General features: G+C 50.6%; 1 protein-coding gene across 1 annotated transcript in view; it reads right to left on the reverse strand.

The window, feature by feature from the left end:
• The window catches only part of SYMPK (symplekin scaffold protein), a 35,903-nt gene that overhangs the window by 6,670 nt on the left and 12,606 nt on the right, over window positions 1-16,627 (reverse strand). Inside the window, exons 10-21 of the mRNA XM_082862573.1 lie at window positions 13,636-13,790; window positions 11,361-11,511; window positions 9,728-9,932; window positions 8,713-8,863; window positions 7,523-7,758; window positions 6,351-6,432; window positions 6,038-6,151; window positions 4,858-5,005; window positions 3,693-3,853; window positions 2,057-2,165; window positions 1,623-1,723; window positions 903-993 (exon numbers count right to left, since the gene is read on the reverse strand). Coding sequence (XP_082718699.1) covers window positions 903-993; window positions 1,623-1,723; window positions 2,057-2,165; window positions 3,693-3,853; window positions 4,858-5,005; window positions 6,038-6,151; window positions 6,351-6,432; window positions 7,523-7,758; window positions 8,713-8,863; window positions 9,728-9,932; window positions 11,361-11,511; window positions 13,636-13,790 — 1,704 coding nt within the window. The remainder of the gene's footprint in view (window positions 1-902; window positions 994-1,622; window positions 1,724-2,056; window positions 2,166-3,692; window positions 3,854-4,857; window positions 5,006-6,037; window positions 6,152-6,350; window positions 6,433-7,522; window positions 7,759-8,712; window positions 8,864-9,727; window positions 9,933-11,360; window positions 11,512-13,635; window positions 13,791-16,627) is intronic.

Raw genomic sequence — 16,627 nt, forward strand, 5'->3', positions numbered from 1 at the left:
GGGCATCATCAGAGGCCTTCATTGTGCTCTCCTCCTCCCCAGCACTGGGCTCCTACCCTCGTTAGGGCAACATCTAGTGTGATTCGGCTGCTCTCCCCTACACTTGCCCCAGGCTGGGCACCCATGAGGGCAGAGCTAGGACGAGCTCATCCCAGGTGCCCAGCACAGCACAGATACTGAGGGGAATTCGCTGGACAGGAAAGGCTGGGGCAGGCAACAGACTTGCAAACAGTGCTTGAACTGAATGCCACAGTGGAGGAGGCTGGGGGAGATGGCAGTCTTCTGGTGGGGTTTTGAGGGTCCCAGTCACTCTTGTGTGTATGTTTTAAATCACCAAATTACATGTGGAACAGACAGCCTCCACCCTCCTTAGCTCCAGCCACTGGGGTGAGGGGTGAGGAATCTACCCTATGCCACTTGGTAGGTTGGAAGTTTTCTTTCTTTTTGACCAGGTCAAACAAAGACCCCTCACCCACAGCTGGAGGGGTTCAGGCAAGAGCTAAGGAAGGGCAGGAGTGCAGCCCATGTTTGAGGAAGAGTAGTTGGGTCCTAGAAGGCAAGACGCTTATAGAGAGTCAGACCTCAATTCCACAATTTTGTCCCCATTGTGGATGAAACCATCATCCATGTATCATAGGAGGGTGACCTGGGAGCTCTGGGATAAACGTTGAGATGTCGCCAAGTCTGGACGGTAGCCCCAGAGAGCAAGATGAGCCCCCACCCCTTCCTCTCTAAAGATGGCATCCCTCCCCCAGCGTGCCGCATCTCACCTCCAGGACCCCTTCCTCCTGCCACCTGAGGTGGGGTCTCCTGGGGGAGCTGGGGCACAGGGAGCCACAGGGGAGGGATATGAGGGCCAGGGCTGAGCTGGCCTCTGGTGGGGAGGAGAGCACATCACCTACCGTGCTGGGTGCCCAGCAGGCGGTTGAAGACCTCCTTCACCACTATGGGGTTGAGTTTGATGAGCTTTGGCAGGGCCTGGATCACTTCCTTCTACAAGGACAAGGCAGGGGAGGCAGGTCAGATACACCCGCCCACCTCCTCCAAACAAGCCTCCCCACTGCTCACCCTGGGGAGGTGGGGTGCAAGCTCTGGCCTCACCAAGCCCCTTCAGTGCTTTCCTCCTCTCACTTCCTCTGGTCCCTCAAGGCTGAGCTTTCCCAACTCTCTGGGCCTGACTCAGCCCCAGCCTCATCAACCCCCATCTGAGCCCCCTGGGCCAGCTCAGTGATTCCTCCTGCAAGTAGAGGAGATGGAGGCTCACCCAAGGTCCCACAGCCTGTTAGGAACAAGACTGAGCATGGGCAGCGGATGCACATCCTCAAGGGGAGGTGCCTCCTACGCTAGGAAGAGTGCTGCTTCTGTGGTTACGTTTAGGTCTCAGGACAATCTTGTGTGTATGGGGGGTGGGGGAGGCGAGGAGGGTGCATCACTGTGATACTCACTTGACAGAGGAAGAAACTGAGGCTCAGAGAGGGGAGCGGCTTGCAAAGTGGACATTGACCCAGACAAGCCCCAGAATGTGTTTACAAGCATCTGACATGGGCACCTGCCTACCTCCTCCCCACCCCTGCCCTGCCACGTCCTCGTCAGTGGGGGCATCGAGGCATCCAGCTCCATACCTTTTCCAGCCCATTGAGCACAGGGATGAGGAAGCGGACGTCGGGCAGTCGCTTGTGGTAGAGATCCCGGACCCGCTTCACCAGCTCTGGGGAGGGTGGGACTGCAGGTAGAAGCAGCAGGAGGCACAGGTGTTGGGGGTGGTGGGGTGAAGGTGAGCTCCAAGGAGGAGGAGAAATGGTGGTGGGTGTGTGGGAGGGGCAGGGAGGGGCAACTCCATTTCAGAGCAGAAGTCCTTGGCCCCTTGCTTTCTCAAGTGCATTTAGCAATACACTCTTCCACATGGAGAAACTGAGGCCCAAGGATGGGGAGAGACTCACAAGAGGGCCAAGCATCTGGGGACCCAGCAGCTCTGATCCCCAGGCCCGGGGAAGGGGAAATGGGGAAGACCTGGGCAATGGAAGAAAAGGATGAAAGGTAGGGTCCCAGGGGGCACCTTTGTCCGTGAGGCTGTGCAGACAACGTGTGACCAGTGTCTCTGCCCCCTTGGGACAGTTTTCCACCAGCAGGAGCAGCTCAGGCGAGTTCATGCCCATTCCTCGGATCTAGATGTAGAGACAGGGATGACAGGGAAGGCCCGGGGAAGGGGCTAGGTGATGTGAGGACGATGAGGGGCCCAGGGTGAGAGCTCGGGGAGGCCCAGGTGTCAGGGGCCGGGTGGATGCTGGGACTTGGGAGTAAGAAGTGGTAACAGAAAGAGTAGATCTTAAAAGTTCTCAATAGAAAAAAATCGTTAATTCTGTGAGGTGATGGATGTAAATCAAACTTATTGTAATAATCATTTCCCCATATATACATATATCAAATCACTACGTTGTATACCTTAAACTAAGATAATGTTATATGTCAATTATATCTCAATAAAACAGGGGAAAAAAGTATTGGTGACAGCGTTCACAGAAGTGGGGGGAAGGGGAGGGAGGGTTGGGCAGAAGCATCTCCGTCTCTTCCACCCAATCTCACACAGACACAGGCTTCCTGCAGCTCCTGAGCCTTCACCCATGCTGCCCTTCTAGGCAGACCGTGCCTTCTCTCTGCCATCTCTGACTTAACCTGAGCTTTAATGCCCAACCTGTCCTTCGGTTCCTCGGTGAAGACTTTTCTGGCTTCTGTAGGCGCCCTGCCCACCCACCTCTGTGACTGCCAGGGCCCTGGCTTGGCTGCGTGCTCAGACCAGGGCTCGGACCTGCTGCTGCTTCTGCAGGCTTCCCCCCAACCCACCACAAACGCCAAACACAGGGAGCAGAGGGCCAGGCTTCAAGGGTTCATGCCTTCCTCTGCCCCATAAATCTTTACAATTCCAAGTGGAACTGCCAGTCTTTGCCCTCGAAGAGCTCAGAGTCTGGTGGGCTCACCTTGAGAATGGGGAGAAGAATCTGCTTCTTCCTCACACCGAGCCTATTACCCCCACATTACAGGTAAAGACACTGTTGAATCTGGGGGGTGGGTATGTGGGAATTAATGTACCACACTTTCTCCTTTTGTTTATGTTGGAAATTCTCAGTAATAAAATGTCAGCGACAGAAATACGAAAAAGTAGTTTCAAACCCAGCTACAAATCGGAATGGCAGACGTTCTGAATTTTAGGGGCCAGTCTGTAACTGAGATGCTTCTCTTGTGGGTGACCCTGGGGTTCCAGAGAGGAGGAGGGACTTAGGCAATGACAACTAAAGATTCCTGTCAGCAAGGCAGGGGAAGGACAGCTCATAAATGATAACAGTGACACAGATGTTTACATGCATGAGGTCACGGAATCCCTCCAACAAGCTCGGGGGACTGAATTATCTTCCCCGTTTTTACTGAAGGCTGCAAGTTTACGCAGTGAGAAAGTGAGAGGCGGAATGTGAACCTAGGTCCATCCAACTCTAGGCTCTTAACTGCGGGGTTACCCTGCTGTCTTCTCAGGAGCAGATGGAAGTGTGGACTACCCGCAAGTGACACAGCTGCTCAGCCTGGGGTGACAACCCTTAGTGCTTAGCACACACAAGGAGAATATACCAGGGGAAGGGCTGGAGTTGGGGACTGAGCCCCACCCATGGGTGGGCAGAGCCTGGTGGGCTCAGGGGCCTCACCGGCTGTTCGATGACCCTCAGCACTGTCCTCTTGATGTCAGCGATGGCCTCAGTGTACACGGCTGCCAGCTCATGGATCAGCTTGTGGTTCTGAGGCAGGAGGGCCAGGTAGAGGTACAAACACTGCTTTACTGTCTCCTCAGTCCAGGGCGCTGCCACCTCTAATAGGGCAGGGGGTGAAGATCAGGGCGGCCCCACTCCCCTCCCACCCCCAGCATCTGGCTCTTCCTGGGGGACAGGCACATAAGGGAGCGGGCCTGGGAAGCAAATTGTTTGGGCAGGAAGCCAATCATCTGGGAAATGGGGTGGAACCAGGACTGCTCCCCTTTCAGAAGTCTCTGCACTAAATTCCCATCTGGTCTCCTCTGACCACCAATCCACAAGGCGGTGAGAGAGATCTTTCCAAGTTCTGACCCTGTCCCTCCCCTGCTCAGTGCTCCCACGACTGTCCTATGCCCTCAGGATAAACCCCCAGCTCCTCACCTTGCTCCACCTGCCAGGTCCTGTTCAGGGTGGCCTTGCCTCTGGGGTTGTGTGCTCTGGTTACACCCTACTTTTGACAGTCCCCCAGGGCCCCCACTTTGGAGCCTTTGCACGTGCTGTTCTGATGCCTAGAACACTGCTGCCCAACTCCTCTTTCTGTACCTCCTCCTCTGGGTCTCACATAGCCAGTACCTCTCCTGGGAAGCCTTCCTGGCACCCAGGCTGCACCAGGGCTCCTGTGCTCCTCGAAGGCCCTGTGCTTCCTGCCACAGCCTGAACCTTCCAATTTAATGGTCCCTTCCCCTGGGGCCCGGGTCTCCCTGTCTGCAATTCTGGAGGACCCAGAGCTTTGCTGAGTAAATTGGCCTGCGATGATCCGGCCTGGCCTTTCCTGGAGCCCCATCAGTGTCTAGCTCTCCTTGTCCTCGGCTTTCAGCCCAGCTGTCTCCTCCTTCAGGATGCTCTCCCTGACCCCTCACGCTGGGTCAGGCACTCCCTCTGGGCTTCCACAGACTCCTAGTTTCGCCACCTGAGGCCTGCTCGTTCTGGTTATTACTGTCTGGCTGTCTTCTCTAGCAGGCTGGGAAGGGCTCAGCTTAGATCCAGCTCTGTCTCCAAGACCCAGCCCAGAGCCTGAGACACAGCGGGTGCTCAATACAGCTCTGAAGAACCTGCACCAAACCTGTGTCCTTGTCGGCTCCAAAGAGCACAGATGGTGGGTTGGGGTGGACCAAGAGCTGTAGGTAGTTGAGGGCAAACTTCTCCACATACTCTCGTAGCTGTTCCTTCTCGTACATGCGCTTGATGAATAGCAAGGCCTGGGAACGCACCTGAGGAGAGAGTGGGGGAAGATGGTGGAGGGGAAGACAGCTGTTCTGAGCTTGGCAGCACCAGTGTGAAAACAAGCTGAAGTTTGAGAGAGGCCCAGCTGGGCTGACTTACCTGTGCCCAAGACTGGTCACCGGCTTGGAAGAGAGGTTTCCTGGCCAACCTCAGGGCCCTGCACCACCTCACCATCTACCTGCCCAGCCCCACCTCTTATCGTTCTTGCCTTGCTTGCTTTACTCCAACCAGAAGTTTTCCCCAGTTCCTCAAAAGTAACAGCGTTCTCCCTGGCTTTGAGACCTGGCACAAAAGGTTCCCACTGCCTGGCGTGCCTGTCACTGGCTGTATCCTATTTCACTCAGACATCCCCTGCTGGGAGCCATGAGGACAGGGCCTGGTCTGGGGCAGTGATTTGTCCCCAAAAGCACCACAGGGCTGAGCCAGGGTGTACAGTGAGGGTCTGCTGAATGAATGGACACAAGACATCAGAAAGGAGCTGGCAGGAGGCTGGAGCAGGGTGGACCAAGGGCCCTCTCAATCACACACATGCACACATGCTGTTCCCTCCGTCCAGGGAACACCCGTCGACTAATATTTCAGGTCTTGGCTCACACGACCCCTCCTCCAGAAGCCTTCCTTAGACCACCTCCCTTCCTCAGCCTCCAGGGTTCCGCCACCGCACACCCTACTCCACTCCTGGCACTGAACACACTGTGTGGGCCACAATGGCTCCCCTCCTGGTCAGTGCTCCCCCAGGTCCCAGCACACCACCAGGCCTTGAGAGGGGCGCACCAACACGGGTGGAATAAGAGCGAAAATGGGACTGTCCTTCCTGGGAGGCGGTGAGTGTATATGTGTGTATATTCTAAGCAGCCTCATGCCATCGTAAATGGAAAAACCACCACCACCACCAAAAAATTGTTGCAAGAAGGACATTAGGCCCAGACACTTTCAGGGGAATGTGGAAAAGACTGGGCTGGTTACTTGGGACAGAGGAAGGACTGAGTGTAACCCAGCAAAGGGCGACGGGGGATCACCTTGTCCTTCTCATGGGAGCTGAGGTCTAGCAGAACATGCAGGTACTGGAACTGGCGGGACGGGCGTTTGAAGATCAGGTCTCGAAGAGTGGACATGCCCAGGTAGGTGCGACTCTGCAGCAGGAAGGAAGGGAACCAGAGCTGAAGGCACCCGCGGTGTGCCTTTGGGGTGTCTCCCTTGCTTCAGTCAGATCTGGTCCTAGACAAAAGCTACTGGTCCCTCACAGAACCCCCCGCCACAGGCTGCAACAAGTCGGGCTCCTGCCCGCACCACAATGTTGGGGATGCAGGGAGATCTGCCGCCCATCCTCACCTCATCCTCACAGTACTTGCGAATCACCTCCAGGGCACTCTCAGTGATCAGCGGCGCCTCCAGTACAACCTTGGTGAAGATCCTTCCAGAGAGGGAGGGACAGTGAACGGCTGCAGAGAAGGGGCCCCCTGGTTTCCCTGTCCTGCTGATCGCAGCTCACAGCTGGCAGGCCCCCTGCCTCACAGAGAGCTCGCTCAACCCCCTGGGTACAAGCTTTGGAGGCAACAGAGCAGGGTTCAAACGCTGCCAGGTGGGTGTCTTGGGCAGAGACTGCCTCTCTGAAACTCAGTTTCTCCCCTCTGTCAGATGGGGATTTCTAGCTGCGGGCTGAGAAGGCCGTTTAATACAGCAATGGAAGGGAATGATGGGGGCTGGGAAAGGGTGTTGCTATTTTAGACGTGGTGACCACGAAAGGCTGCTTTGAGATGAAACTTTAGTCAATGCTGGCAGATGAGGAAGAGCCAGCCATGCAAAGAGTAGGGGGACAGCATTCCAGGTAGAGAGAACAGTAAGTGCCAAGCCCTGAACTCATCATGTTTGAGGAACAGAAGACTGAAGGCCAGCCAGTGCGGCTAAAGATTGGGGGCAGGGAAAAGCAGAGAGGTAAGAAAGGAGGCTAAAGAAGTTGGTAGGGATTGGATTACACAAGGTCTCATAAAACATAGTAAGAAAGTTGCATTTTATCTGGAGGACAACTGAAGGTTTTTAGTGGGGAATAACAAGACAGTATTTACATTATAAAATGTCACCTGCGCTGCTGTGTGGAGAATGGATAAATTGGAGGTCAAGAACAAGGAGGAAGCCACAGAACTGATTCAGGCAAGAGATGGGGATGGTGAGAAGTCAACCCCCAGAACAAGACTCTGAAACAGGCACTGTTATTTATTCTATATTATATGAGAAAACGGAGGCCCAGAACTGAGTGACACAGGTCAGTCAGAGCAAGCAGCAGAGCTGGGAAACAAGCCCAGGGCACGTGACCCAGAGCCTACAGTGAGGTGACATTGTCTGCGTGTGGGGAGAGTGGGGAGAGAAGGGGGACTTGGGATGGGCGCATGGAGGATTAACTCGGGTGCCGATGAAGACAGAAGTGGTCAGAAACTAGAAAGAAAAGGCAGGACACAGGTGGCGGGACTCTTGGGGACAGGAGGGTGCAGGGCCATCCCCCTCACCCATCCTTCTGGTCTGGCTTCTCCTGAAGGCCGGAGAGCAGGCGGATGAGGCAGTCCTCATACTTGTCCAGGGTGCCCGCGGCACCAGCTGCTAGGTAGGTGTTGTACTCCTGGTAGAGCCAGGCAAAGGCCAGGTCCAGGCGGGCCCGCACGTCTTCCAGGATGAAGGACAGGACCTCGGCCTTCAGGCCCGAGTCGAACTGAGTCACCAGGCTGGCCAGGATCTTTATGCGCACCTGACGCGAGCAAGGGTCTGTGTTGGCGCGGGGGTGGGCAATCCCAGGCACCCCACGATGGTGCCCTGCAACTACTCCCACCCAGCCTCAGGGACCCCCAGTGCAGACCCGGTGTTAAGTGAGGAAGGAAAGGTGAAGAACCTTATTCTCGGTAGGTCTCATTTGTATGGAAGAAAAAAAAATGAAAAGGGAGAAAAAAAGTAATCATCACAGAATAAAACTAGAAGTAATCGCTAAAATTTCTAGGAGTAATATCTAAATTGTAAATATATGAAATTACAAATATCTAAAATATATCTAAATATCTAAAATGTATCTAAAATATAAATATCTAAATTTCTAGGAGTAATATCTACATACTTAGGTACACAGAAAAAGATCTTGAAGGATTCTCTTCATTTGTACATTGGTCGCCTCTGTGGAGGGGATGGCATACAGTGCAGGCCAAAGGAGACTTACAGGCCCTCTGTGGCCTGGAAATATTTTTTTAACAGAGAGAATACGTTCATATACTATTTGGTTAATTAAAAATAAACTTCAAAAAAATAGGGAAAAAGTCGCTCGACTGAGGTTACAATCCCAGGAAGTGGCAGAATCAGGATTTAAAGCAGGTGTGTGAGTGTTTCTGAAGCTAACGAACAAGAATACTGTCAATCACAAGGCAGAAAGAGCATCATGGCAGCCCGCACTCGCAGGGCTCTTCCTTGCAGCCGCCCTGTGCTGAGTGAGAGCGCATGCGTGTCCACACGTTTCCTCCTCTGTCACTTGTGTGGAGCTGCTATCTCTTCGTTTTATGGGACGACAGAGTAAGGCTTGGAGAAGTGGCCAGTGAACGGCAGAGCTGGAATCTGGAGCCAGGGAGGTTGACCCCGGGGCCTGTCTCTCTGCTGGGATGTGAGGTAGACTCTTGGGGAGAGGGACTGGAAGGATGGGCTGGGGGGTACAGAGGCACACCTGGGCTGCCCCACTGCAGGCCACGGCCTTCTCAGCCCGCAGGATCCGCTTCACAGCGCCCAGCTTCATGGCCTCAACCTGGGCGTCGGTCAGGGGCTTCAGCACATCACTCAGACGGAAGATTTTCTTGCGCCCGCCGGCGCCTGCCAGCCTACATGGGAGAGTAGGGACAGGGACACGGTGACTCGGAACACCCTTTCTGGAGCCCAGGCCCACCCCAGGCCATACATACAAAGACACCCCCCACACTGTCTCTCCAGCTCCCCTGTGACTCTGAGGCACGGCAGGGCGCAGGGTAATGGGAAGGAAGAGGATGCTATTTCGGTTTTGTAAACAGCATCTCAGGGAAGGCCTCTATAAGGAGCAAGCAACATGTGACTGGAGATCTGAGTGAAGCGAGGGAATAAGATCCACAAATATCTGGAGGATGAGCTTTCCAGGCAGAGGGAACAGGAGGTGCAAAGGCCTTCAAGTGGGAACCTGCTTGGCTGTTCAAGAAATACCAAGAGGCTGGTGTGACTGGAGGAGGGAGGAAGGGGAATGGAGAGCTCGGAGGGGCAGCAGATCAGGCAGGGCCTTGTTAGCAAGGCTTGGCTGGGGACAGGGCAGGGACTGGCTGGATTCTGTGGTCTTTCAGGCAGGTAATGATGAGGACGATGACGGCAGCAACCAGCAGCTCTCCCTACGCGCTAGGATCATGCTCAGCGCTTTCTACATCATGATCCCTGTCCACCCCAAGAGTTATCTGATTTAATCATCTAACCATCACTGTGAACTCGTTTAGTTCTCCCTCATCCTTAGAGAGAGATACTATCATCCCATTCCAATTTTAGATATAAGTAAGGGGTGTTTTTTCTAAAAGAAAACAACAGCTAAGCCTTAGTGGTTAGGGCATTGACTCTGGAATCAGACAGACCCTCATCCAGACCGATCTCTGTTTATGTGTCTTTGTCTGTCACACACACACCAAGAACCAGGCCTCTAGTCCTGCACCAGCACCTGCAAGGGGACTCACCGGGGCTGCGTGACGGGGATGATGGGCTCTGGCCTCCTCTTGGCCTGGGGCGCTTCCTCCTCCAGAGTGGACATGGAGCTCAGGGAGCCCACTACCGAGATGGCCTGACCCTGAGCTGACAGGCGCCGCTTGATCAGGACACTCTCCGGCTTCACCACCTTCTCCTCCTTGGGCTCCTCCTTGCACTGTTTGGTCTGCTCCACGCCTGAGGGGGAGGCAGCAAACAGGCTCTTGGCATGTCAGACCCACCCACTCCCACCCAAGGACCTCCTGTGAGACAGGTTCTACTCTAAGCCTTGTACACACAAAACTCATTTAAATCTGCAAAATGCCTTTCTGGAGCAGGTACCTTCTTCATCCCCATTTTGCAATACAACAACGGAAACTCAAATTAGAAATGTCCACTCACTGCCGGTGGGAGCAGTAAATGGTATTGCCACTTTGGAAAGCTGATGAGCAGTTTCGAATAGCACTGAACATACCCAAACTCACGACTCAACAATTCCACTCCTTGGTATAAACTCAAGATAAATGAGGGCACATGTGCATCAAAACACCTATACACAAATGTTTGCAGCAGCTTTATTCACAATGGCCAAGAACTATAAACAATCCACAGGTCCACCAACAGAGGAGTGTGGATAAACCAACAGTGGCCTATTCACATAATGAAGACTACTGAGCAATAAAAAATAAACTCTTGGTTCACACAGCAACATGGATGAACCTCAAAAACTTATGCTGATGGGACCTCCCTGGTGGCGCAGTGGTTAAGAGTCCGCCTGCCAATGCAGGGGACACGGGTTCGATCCCTCATCCGGGAAGATCCTACATGCCACGGAGCAACTAAGCCTGTGAGCCACAACTACTGAGCCTGCGCTCTAGAGCCCGCAAGCCACAACTACTGAAGCCTGCGTGCCACAACTACTGAAGCCCGTGCGCCTACAGCCCGTGCTCTGTAACAAGAGAAGCCACCGCAGAGCAACAAAGACCCAACACAGCCATAAATAAATAAATAAATAAATTTATAAACAGAACAAAACCTTATGCTGAGCAAAATAAGCCAGACTCTATGATTCCATTTACAAGAAGTTCAAAACTAGAAAAAACGAATCTGTGGAGACAGAAGTCAGCACAGTGGTTGTCTCTGGACAGGGGATGCTTTGAGTGTCGACTGGAAAGGAGCAAGAAAGAATTTTCCAGAGTGTTGGTAACAGTCCTTCTCCATCTGGGTGATGGCTACACTGGTGTGTTCACTTTGTGAAAACTCACTAAAGTGTATACTTAAGAGCTGTGTGTTTCACTGTACATAATTTATACCTCAATAGTACTGTTAGAATCGGAAACCACCTGGGGCTCAGAGAGGTTAAGTAACTTGACCAAAGACACACAGCTATTAAGTGGCTGAGGTAGTCTCGTTCAACTCAGACCTCAAACCCAGGTCTGCTGGATTTCAAAGCCCAGGGCCTGAAACTATTGAGTGGTCACTGTATCTATGGGACCTGTAACTATTTACACCTAAGATCGCATGATTTTCCATCTGCAGCACTACAAAGAGGTGCTCTTCCACTAAGGAGAACCCAGTGGCCACAGTGCCAACCCCTGGCCCTGGTCAGCTCCATGAGACACTCACCTGGCCCCAGTCCTGCGGCCGTCATCTGTGTGGCCATGAGCCGAGCCAGGTGCTTGATCTGGGCTTCAGTGCCTGCTGACTCCACTGGGGTGTAGATGGCTTGGAAGGAGGCGGGCATGGCCTCAGGCAGGTACACCATGCTGATGAGGACCTGCAAGATGCCCAGGAAAAGGAACCTTCCCTTACTTATTGACTCAACAAACATTCGTTCCACACCCAGGCCAATGCTGGCGAAATGGCAGTGACTAGGACAGACCTGGGCCTGCTCTCATGGAGCGCAGATTCTTGCACAAGTCAGAAAGAAAACGAGTACTGATGCAGTGTGGTGCACGAGAGAAGAAGTAAAGGGTGCCACGGGACACAGTAAAGGGTGCCAGGGATGGCTTTGGCTCCCCAGGGCAGTGGCACATAGGCTGAGAATTGAGAGAAGGGCCAGAATCAGAGTGACACAGAGTGAAGTCTTGCACACGAGGGGTTGGGGGATAATATATTCCAAGTACAGGAAGGCTAAGAGGCAGCAGAGCTGGTACCCTGCCCAGTGAGCGGAAGGAGGTTCAGTGACACAGTATAATATGAACCAGAAATTGACTTAAAAAAAAAAAAATCAGTATCCTAATAGAGCACATCCATGTCTGTCAGGAATTGGTAACAAAAGATAATCTCAAACTGCCTACAGGCTTGGAAGTTTAAATGCATGCTCTTAAATAATAATAGCACAGAAAGATAATGAAATAACTACAAATCAAAATGTGTAAGATACAGCTACAAGGGTACTTAGATGGAAAATCAGATCCTTAAATGCTTACACTGGAAAAGAAAACTGAAAACTAATAAGCCAAGCATTTAACCTTGGGGAAAAACATTCACAGAAAGTAACATGAAAGAAATAAAGACAGCAGAAATAAAACAGAAAAGGTTACAAAAGATTATCAACAAAACTTAACAGCCAGTCCTTTGAAATGACTGAAACCAACCGAATCTACAGCAAGAATAAACAAAAAAAGAGGAAGGACACAGTATTAGGGACAAAAAAGTGGCACATTACTACAGCAGGTATTATAAAAATAAAAGAATCTTATGAACTTCATGCTGATAATTTGAAAAAGACAATTTCCCAGAGTGTGACAGGGATAGATAAGGTACAACAAGTTAATGAAAGCCAAATCAGACAGGGTCTAAGGCAAGTTGAATTTAAGTTTTATCTGGAAGGAAACAAAGCTTTGGCAGGGATCTGAGCAGGGGAGCATCATGACTTGTACTTTACAAACATGCCTCTGCCTGCCACAGGGAGAGTGGAAGGCAGAGCCAGGGAACAAGCAGGTAGTTCTCTGTGTGAAAAGGGTGGGGCCTGGAGAGGGCATGGGCCATGGGGAATGGAGAAGAGGGGAAAGACTCGGGCTGAGGGGGAGGCAAAGAGTTTAACTCCCAAGTTTCTGGTGTGGGGACGAGAGGCATGTGTGCCAAGAACACAGGAGGGGCCATGGGCCTGTAGAAGAGTCGGGGGAGAAATTTCACAAGTTTAGTTTTGAAATGTTAAGTCTGAGGTGCCTGTGAAACACCCAAGGAGAGAAAGATGCAGGAGGTGGCCGCATATCCAGGCCCAGAGCTCACCAAAGAGATCTGAGCTGGAGAGAAAACTCCTCGCCACCCCAATCACCCAACAACTAAGCCCCCTGGAGGCTCTAGGCAGAGAGAAGGGAAAGCTGATGTGACTGCTGTTGAGCATGGGAAGAGGTATTTATTCTCCATGAGCACCCAACAGAAAGGTCTCGGTGCTGCTACAGCCGGAGGACTGATGTGAGACACCCCACCACTCCAGCTCCCCTCATCAACTCAAACCAGTGGTTCTTTCACTTTGAAGCAGGTCATCTTTGAAAATCCAAAGAAAACACTGGTCATCCCACCCCACCGATGCCAATCCTACACCACTTGGCAAACAAGTCATGGGGTTCACTCTCCAGTTAACAGACCCTCCCTGCAAAGGAGAGGAGAGAGAGTGCGAGTGCGTGGGTCTAGATGGAGACTCAGAAAACCCAAAGGGGGATGGCGGGGGCAGTGACAAGTAACCTCCTGAAGGAGTAAAGATCATGCAAGAAGAGGTCCATCCAAAGCGAGGAAGGCCCACTGGACCACACCCTCCCCACACTGAAAACAGAAAAGTGTTTCAGGTCTGATGTCATCTGGAAAGGGTGGGCAGTGTGGAGCGGAGGGGCAGAGAAAAGACTAGAGATCCTTCCTCCCTGCCTGGTGGGAAATGGCCCCCACCCATCCTCACCAGATTGGCCACATTGTCAGGTGTCAGCAGAGGCTGTAGGAACTCGGCTGTGATATCTGTGTCTGACTGGCCTGAGATCTGGGCTGAGGCCTTCGAGGTCGCTGAGGGGCCTGGCTCCAAGTCCTTGTCCTCGTCGTCTTCCCCCAGGTTGGGCTCTGGGATAGAGAAGGAGAAAAGATGATGGCTCTAGAGAGGGCAGCAGCCCTCCCCTCCTCCCAGGCACCCCCAGTGGTCCCTGCTCCCAGGCAGCCTCAGCAAATAGAAGCAGTGCAGCAGATGAAGACCTCTGTGCCATATGACCCTGGGGAACTACCTGCCTCTCTCTAGGCCTCAGTTCTCTTCATCTGGGAAATGGGAATAAGCCATACCAGCCTGGCTGATCACACTAAGCTCCAAAAGACAAAAAGGTTAAGTAATAAGTTCACAGAGTTTTACTGTTTAAAAACACCTAAGTTTGAAACAGTGCTCAACCTCACCAGGAATCAGGAAAATGTAAAAACATCCTAATAAGACAGCGAATTTGCCTATATGATTGACAAAAAATAAAAAGGTTAGTAGTGACAGTTGTTAATAGGGGTGTGAACTGTGGAAACGTAAACTGGTATCGCCTTTTGGAAGGGCAGTTTGATAGTAGGTCAATATTTTAAATGTGCACACCTCTTCAACACAGCAATTCCACTTTTAAATATCTACCCTAAAAACTTACAGATATAGCTAAGGTAAGATGTACAGAGAATTCACTGCAACACTGACTGTACAGAGATATGGCATACAGCTTCTATCAATAACAGGCTGGCTGACTACAAGCACAGCAGTTCTAGCTCAAGGGAAAAAACTAACGTGAACCTTAGAGAAAAGGCTTTGTGTGCAAAGACGTTCCTTGAAGCTGTATTTATAAGAGTGGAAAAGCTGGAATGTTCAATAGAGTAATGATTTAAGTAGATTAAGGCAAAAATATGATGATATGTTATGCAGTCTCTTCAAGTTTGTGACACATGTAACAAAGAGTTGATACCCTGCATTAACTAAGGGCACATACAATTCAGTTACAAAAGGCTGACCAACACAATAGAACGGGCACTTCACAGAAATACAAGTAGCTAATAAATGTAAAACAACATGCAGCCTGACTCCAACATATGCAAAAAAGCAAGCTGAGACCTAGGATACCATTTATACCCAGAGAGTTAACAAATGTCCAGGGCTGGTAAGAACGGGTTAACTGGCACTCGCACACTGCTGGGGTTGTATACGCTGGTGCGATTTTTTGGAAAACTGCTATCAAGAATTTAGGGACCTCCCTGGCAGGCCAGTGGTTAGGACTCTGAGCTTCCACTGCAGGGGACATGGGTTCGATCCCCGGTCGGGCAACTGGGATCCCGCATGCCTCACATTGCAGCCAAAAAAAAAGAATTTAAATGCACCCAGCAGTAATGGACACATCCACGGCTCAGATCTTGGTTTCTGAAACTATTCCCTACTTAAAAGAAACCAGAAAAAAAAAAAAAAGAAAGAAAGAAAAGGAAAGAAACCAGGGCTCCTTAGAGAAATGGCTGATTGAAGGCTGGGGTAAGGAAAGTACATGATGAGTCTAGAACACCTTGTTATGCCAGAAAGTAAGAAATGCTTAAAAGAACTTACAGGACACATTAAAGGGACATGGAGCCAGCTCAAAGGCTCCTGCTACTAAATATAAGGCAATTTGAGTAACAAAATGAATAACAACAATAATGGATTATAACCCAGAGAATAAATAAGAATCCAGAAGTCCACACTAATAATAAAGTAGGGAGAAGAAAAGAAAGCTCTTCCTTATAGGAAAATGCCAAGTAATAAATGTAGAAAGAAACCTTTTTATAACCATTACAGTAATAACAGATGCAGGCAACAATCATTAATGGATGCCAAAACCACACAAAGTTTGAAGCAGAACTAGTATTTTACATAGTTTTAAGTATCTCTTCTCAGCTTATTATTTACAAAGGGAAAAAGGGTACTTTACACTAGAGAAACCCGGTGGTCATCACTTCGACCAAGAGATCAATTCCCATCACCAATGATGAGACAAACTGACATCATGTGCCTCCTCACAACACACAGAGGAGGTCGGGGCATCACTTCTGCAGTGTTCGTGCCAAAAGTGCAGAACCTGAATCCTATCAGGAGGCAAGAGCAGACAAACCCAAGAGGAGGGACATTCTACCAAACAGCTGCCCTGGACTCTTCACAACGTCAAGGTAATGAAAGAGAAGAAGGCTGAGGAAATGATTTGGGAGACTCAAGGCATGTGACAAGTAAATGGAATGTGTGATCCCCACCTTGTGAAGGGTACACAGGAGTGTTTGGTATTATTCTTGTAACTTATCTGCAGGTTCGAAATTATTTCAAAATGAAAAGTTTAAAGTAATAGAAAAATAAAATTGGTTGGCAAAAAATAAATGTATAAGCTCTCTGTCCCATCAATCCCACTACTGGGAACTTGTCTCATGACTTGATACGCATGCAAGACTGTGCACTACAGCAATCTTCATACTTTATAAAACTGGGCACAAATGAAATGTCCACCAACTGGGGGACTGGTTAAAGTGGTCCATGTACCCTATAGACTATTATGCCACCATTACAAGGATGCAGCAGATCTCCATGTGCACATAAAGAAACAACTCCAAGATAATTCCTAAACATATAAGGTACAGAACGCTCTGCCTTGTGTGCTTAATTAGGGGGAGAAAAATAGATCCCTACCTCACTCCTTATATCAAAATAAGTTATTTTTCAAAGTGAAAAAAAAAAAACGAAAACAAAACTTGATTCTTTTTTTTTGGCTGCATCATGGGATCCCAATTCCCTGACCAGGGATTGAACCTACACCCCCTGCAGTGGAAGCACGGAGTCTCAACCAGTGGACTGCCAGGGAAATCCAAAACTCGATTCTTTCATAAATGTTCTAGAAACAAACGAGCACTTAAAAAAATTTTTTTTTTTTACAGTA

The sequence above is a fragment of the Leucopleurus acutus genome (assembly GCF_964270905.1).
Source record: "Leucopleurus acutus genome assembly, chromosome: 20".
Taxonomy (NCBI): domain Eukaryota; kingdom Metazoa; phylum Chordata; class Mammalia; order Artiodactyla; family Delphinidae; genus Leucopleurus; species Leucopleurus acutus.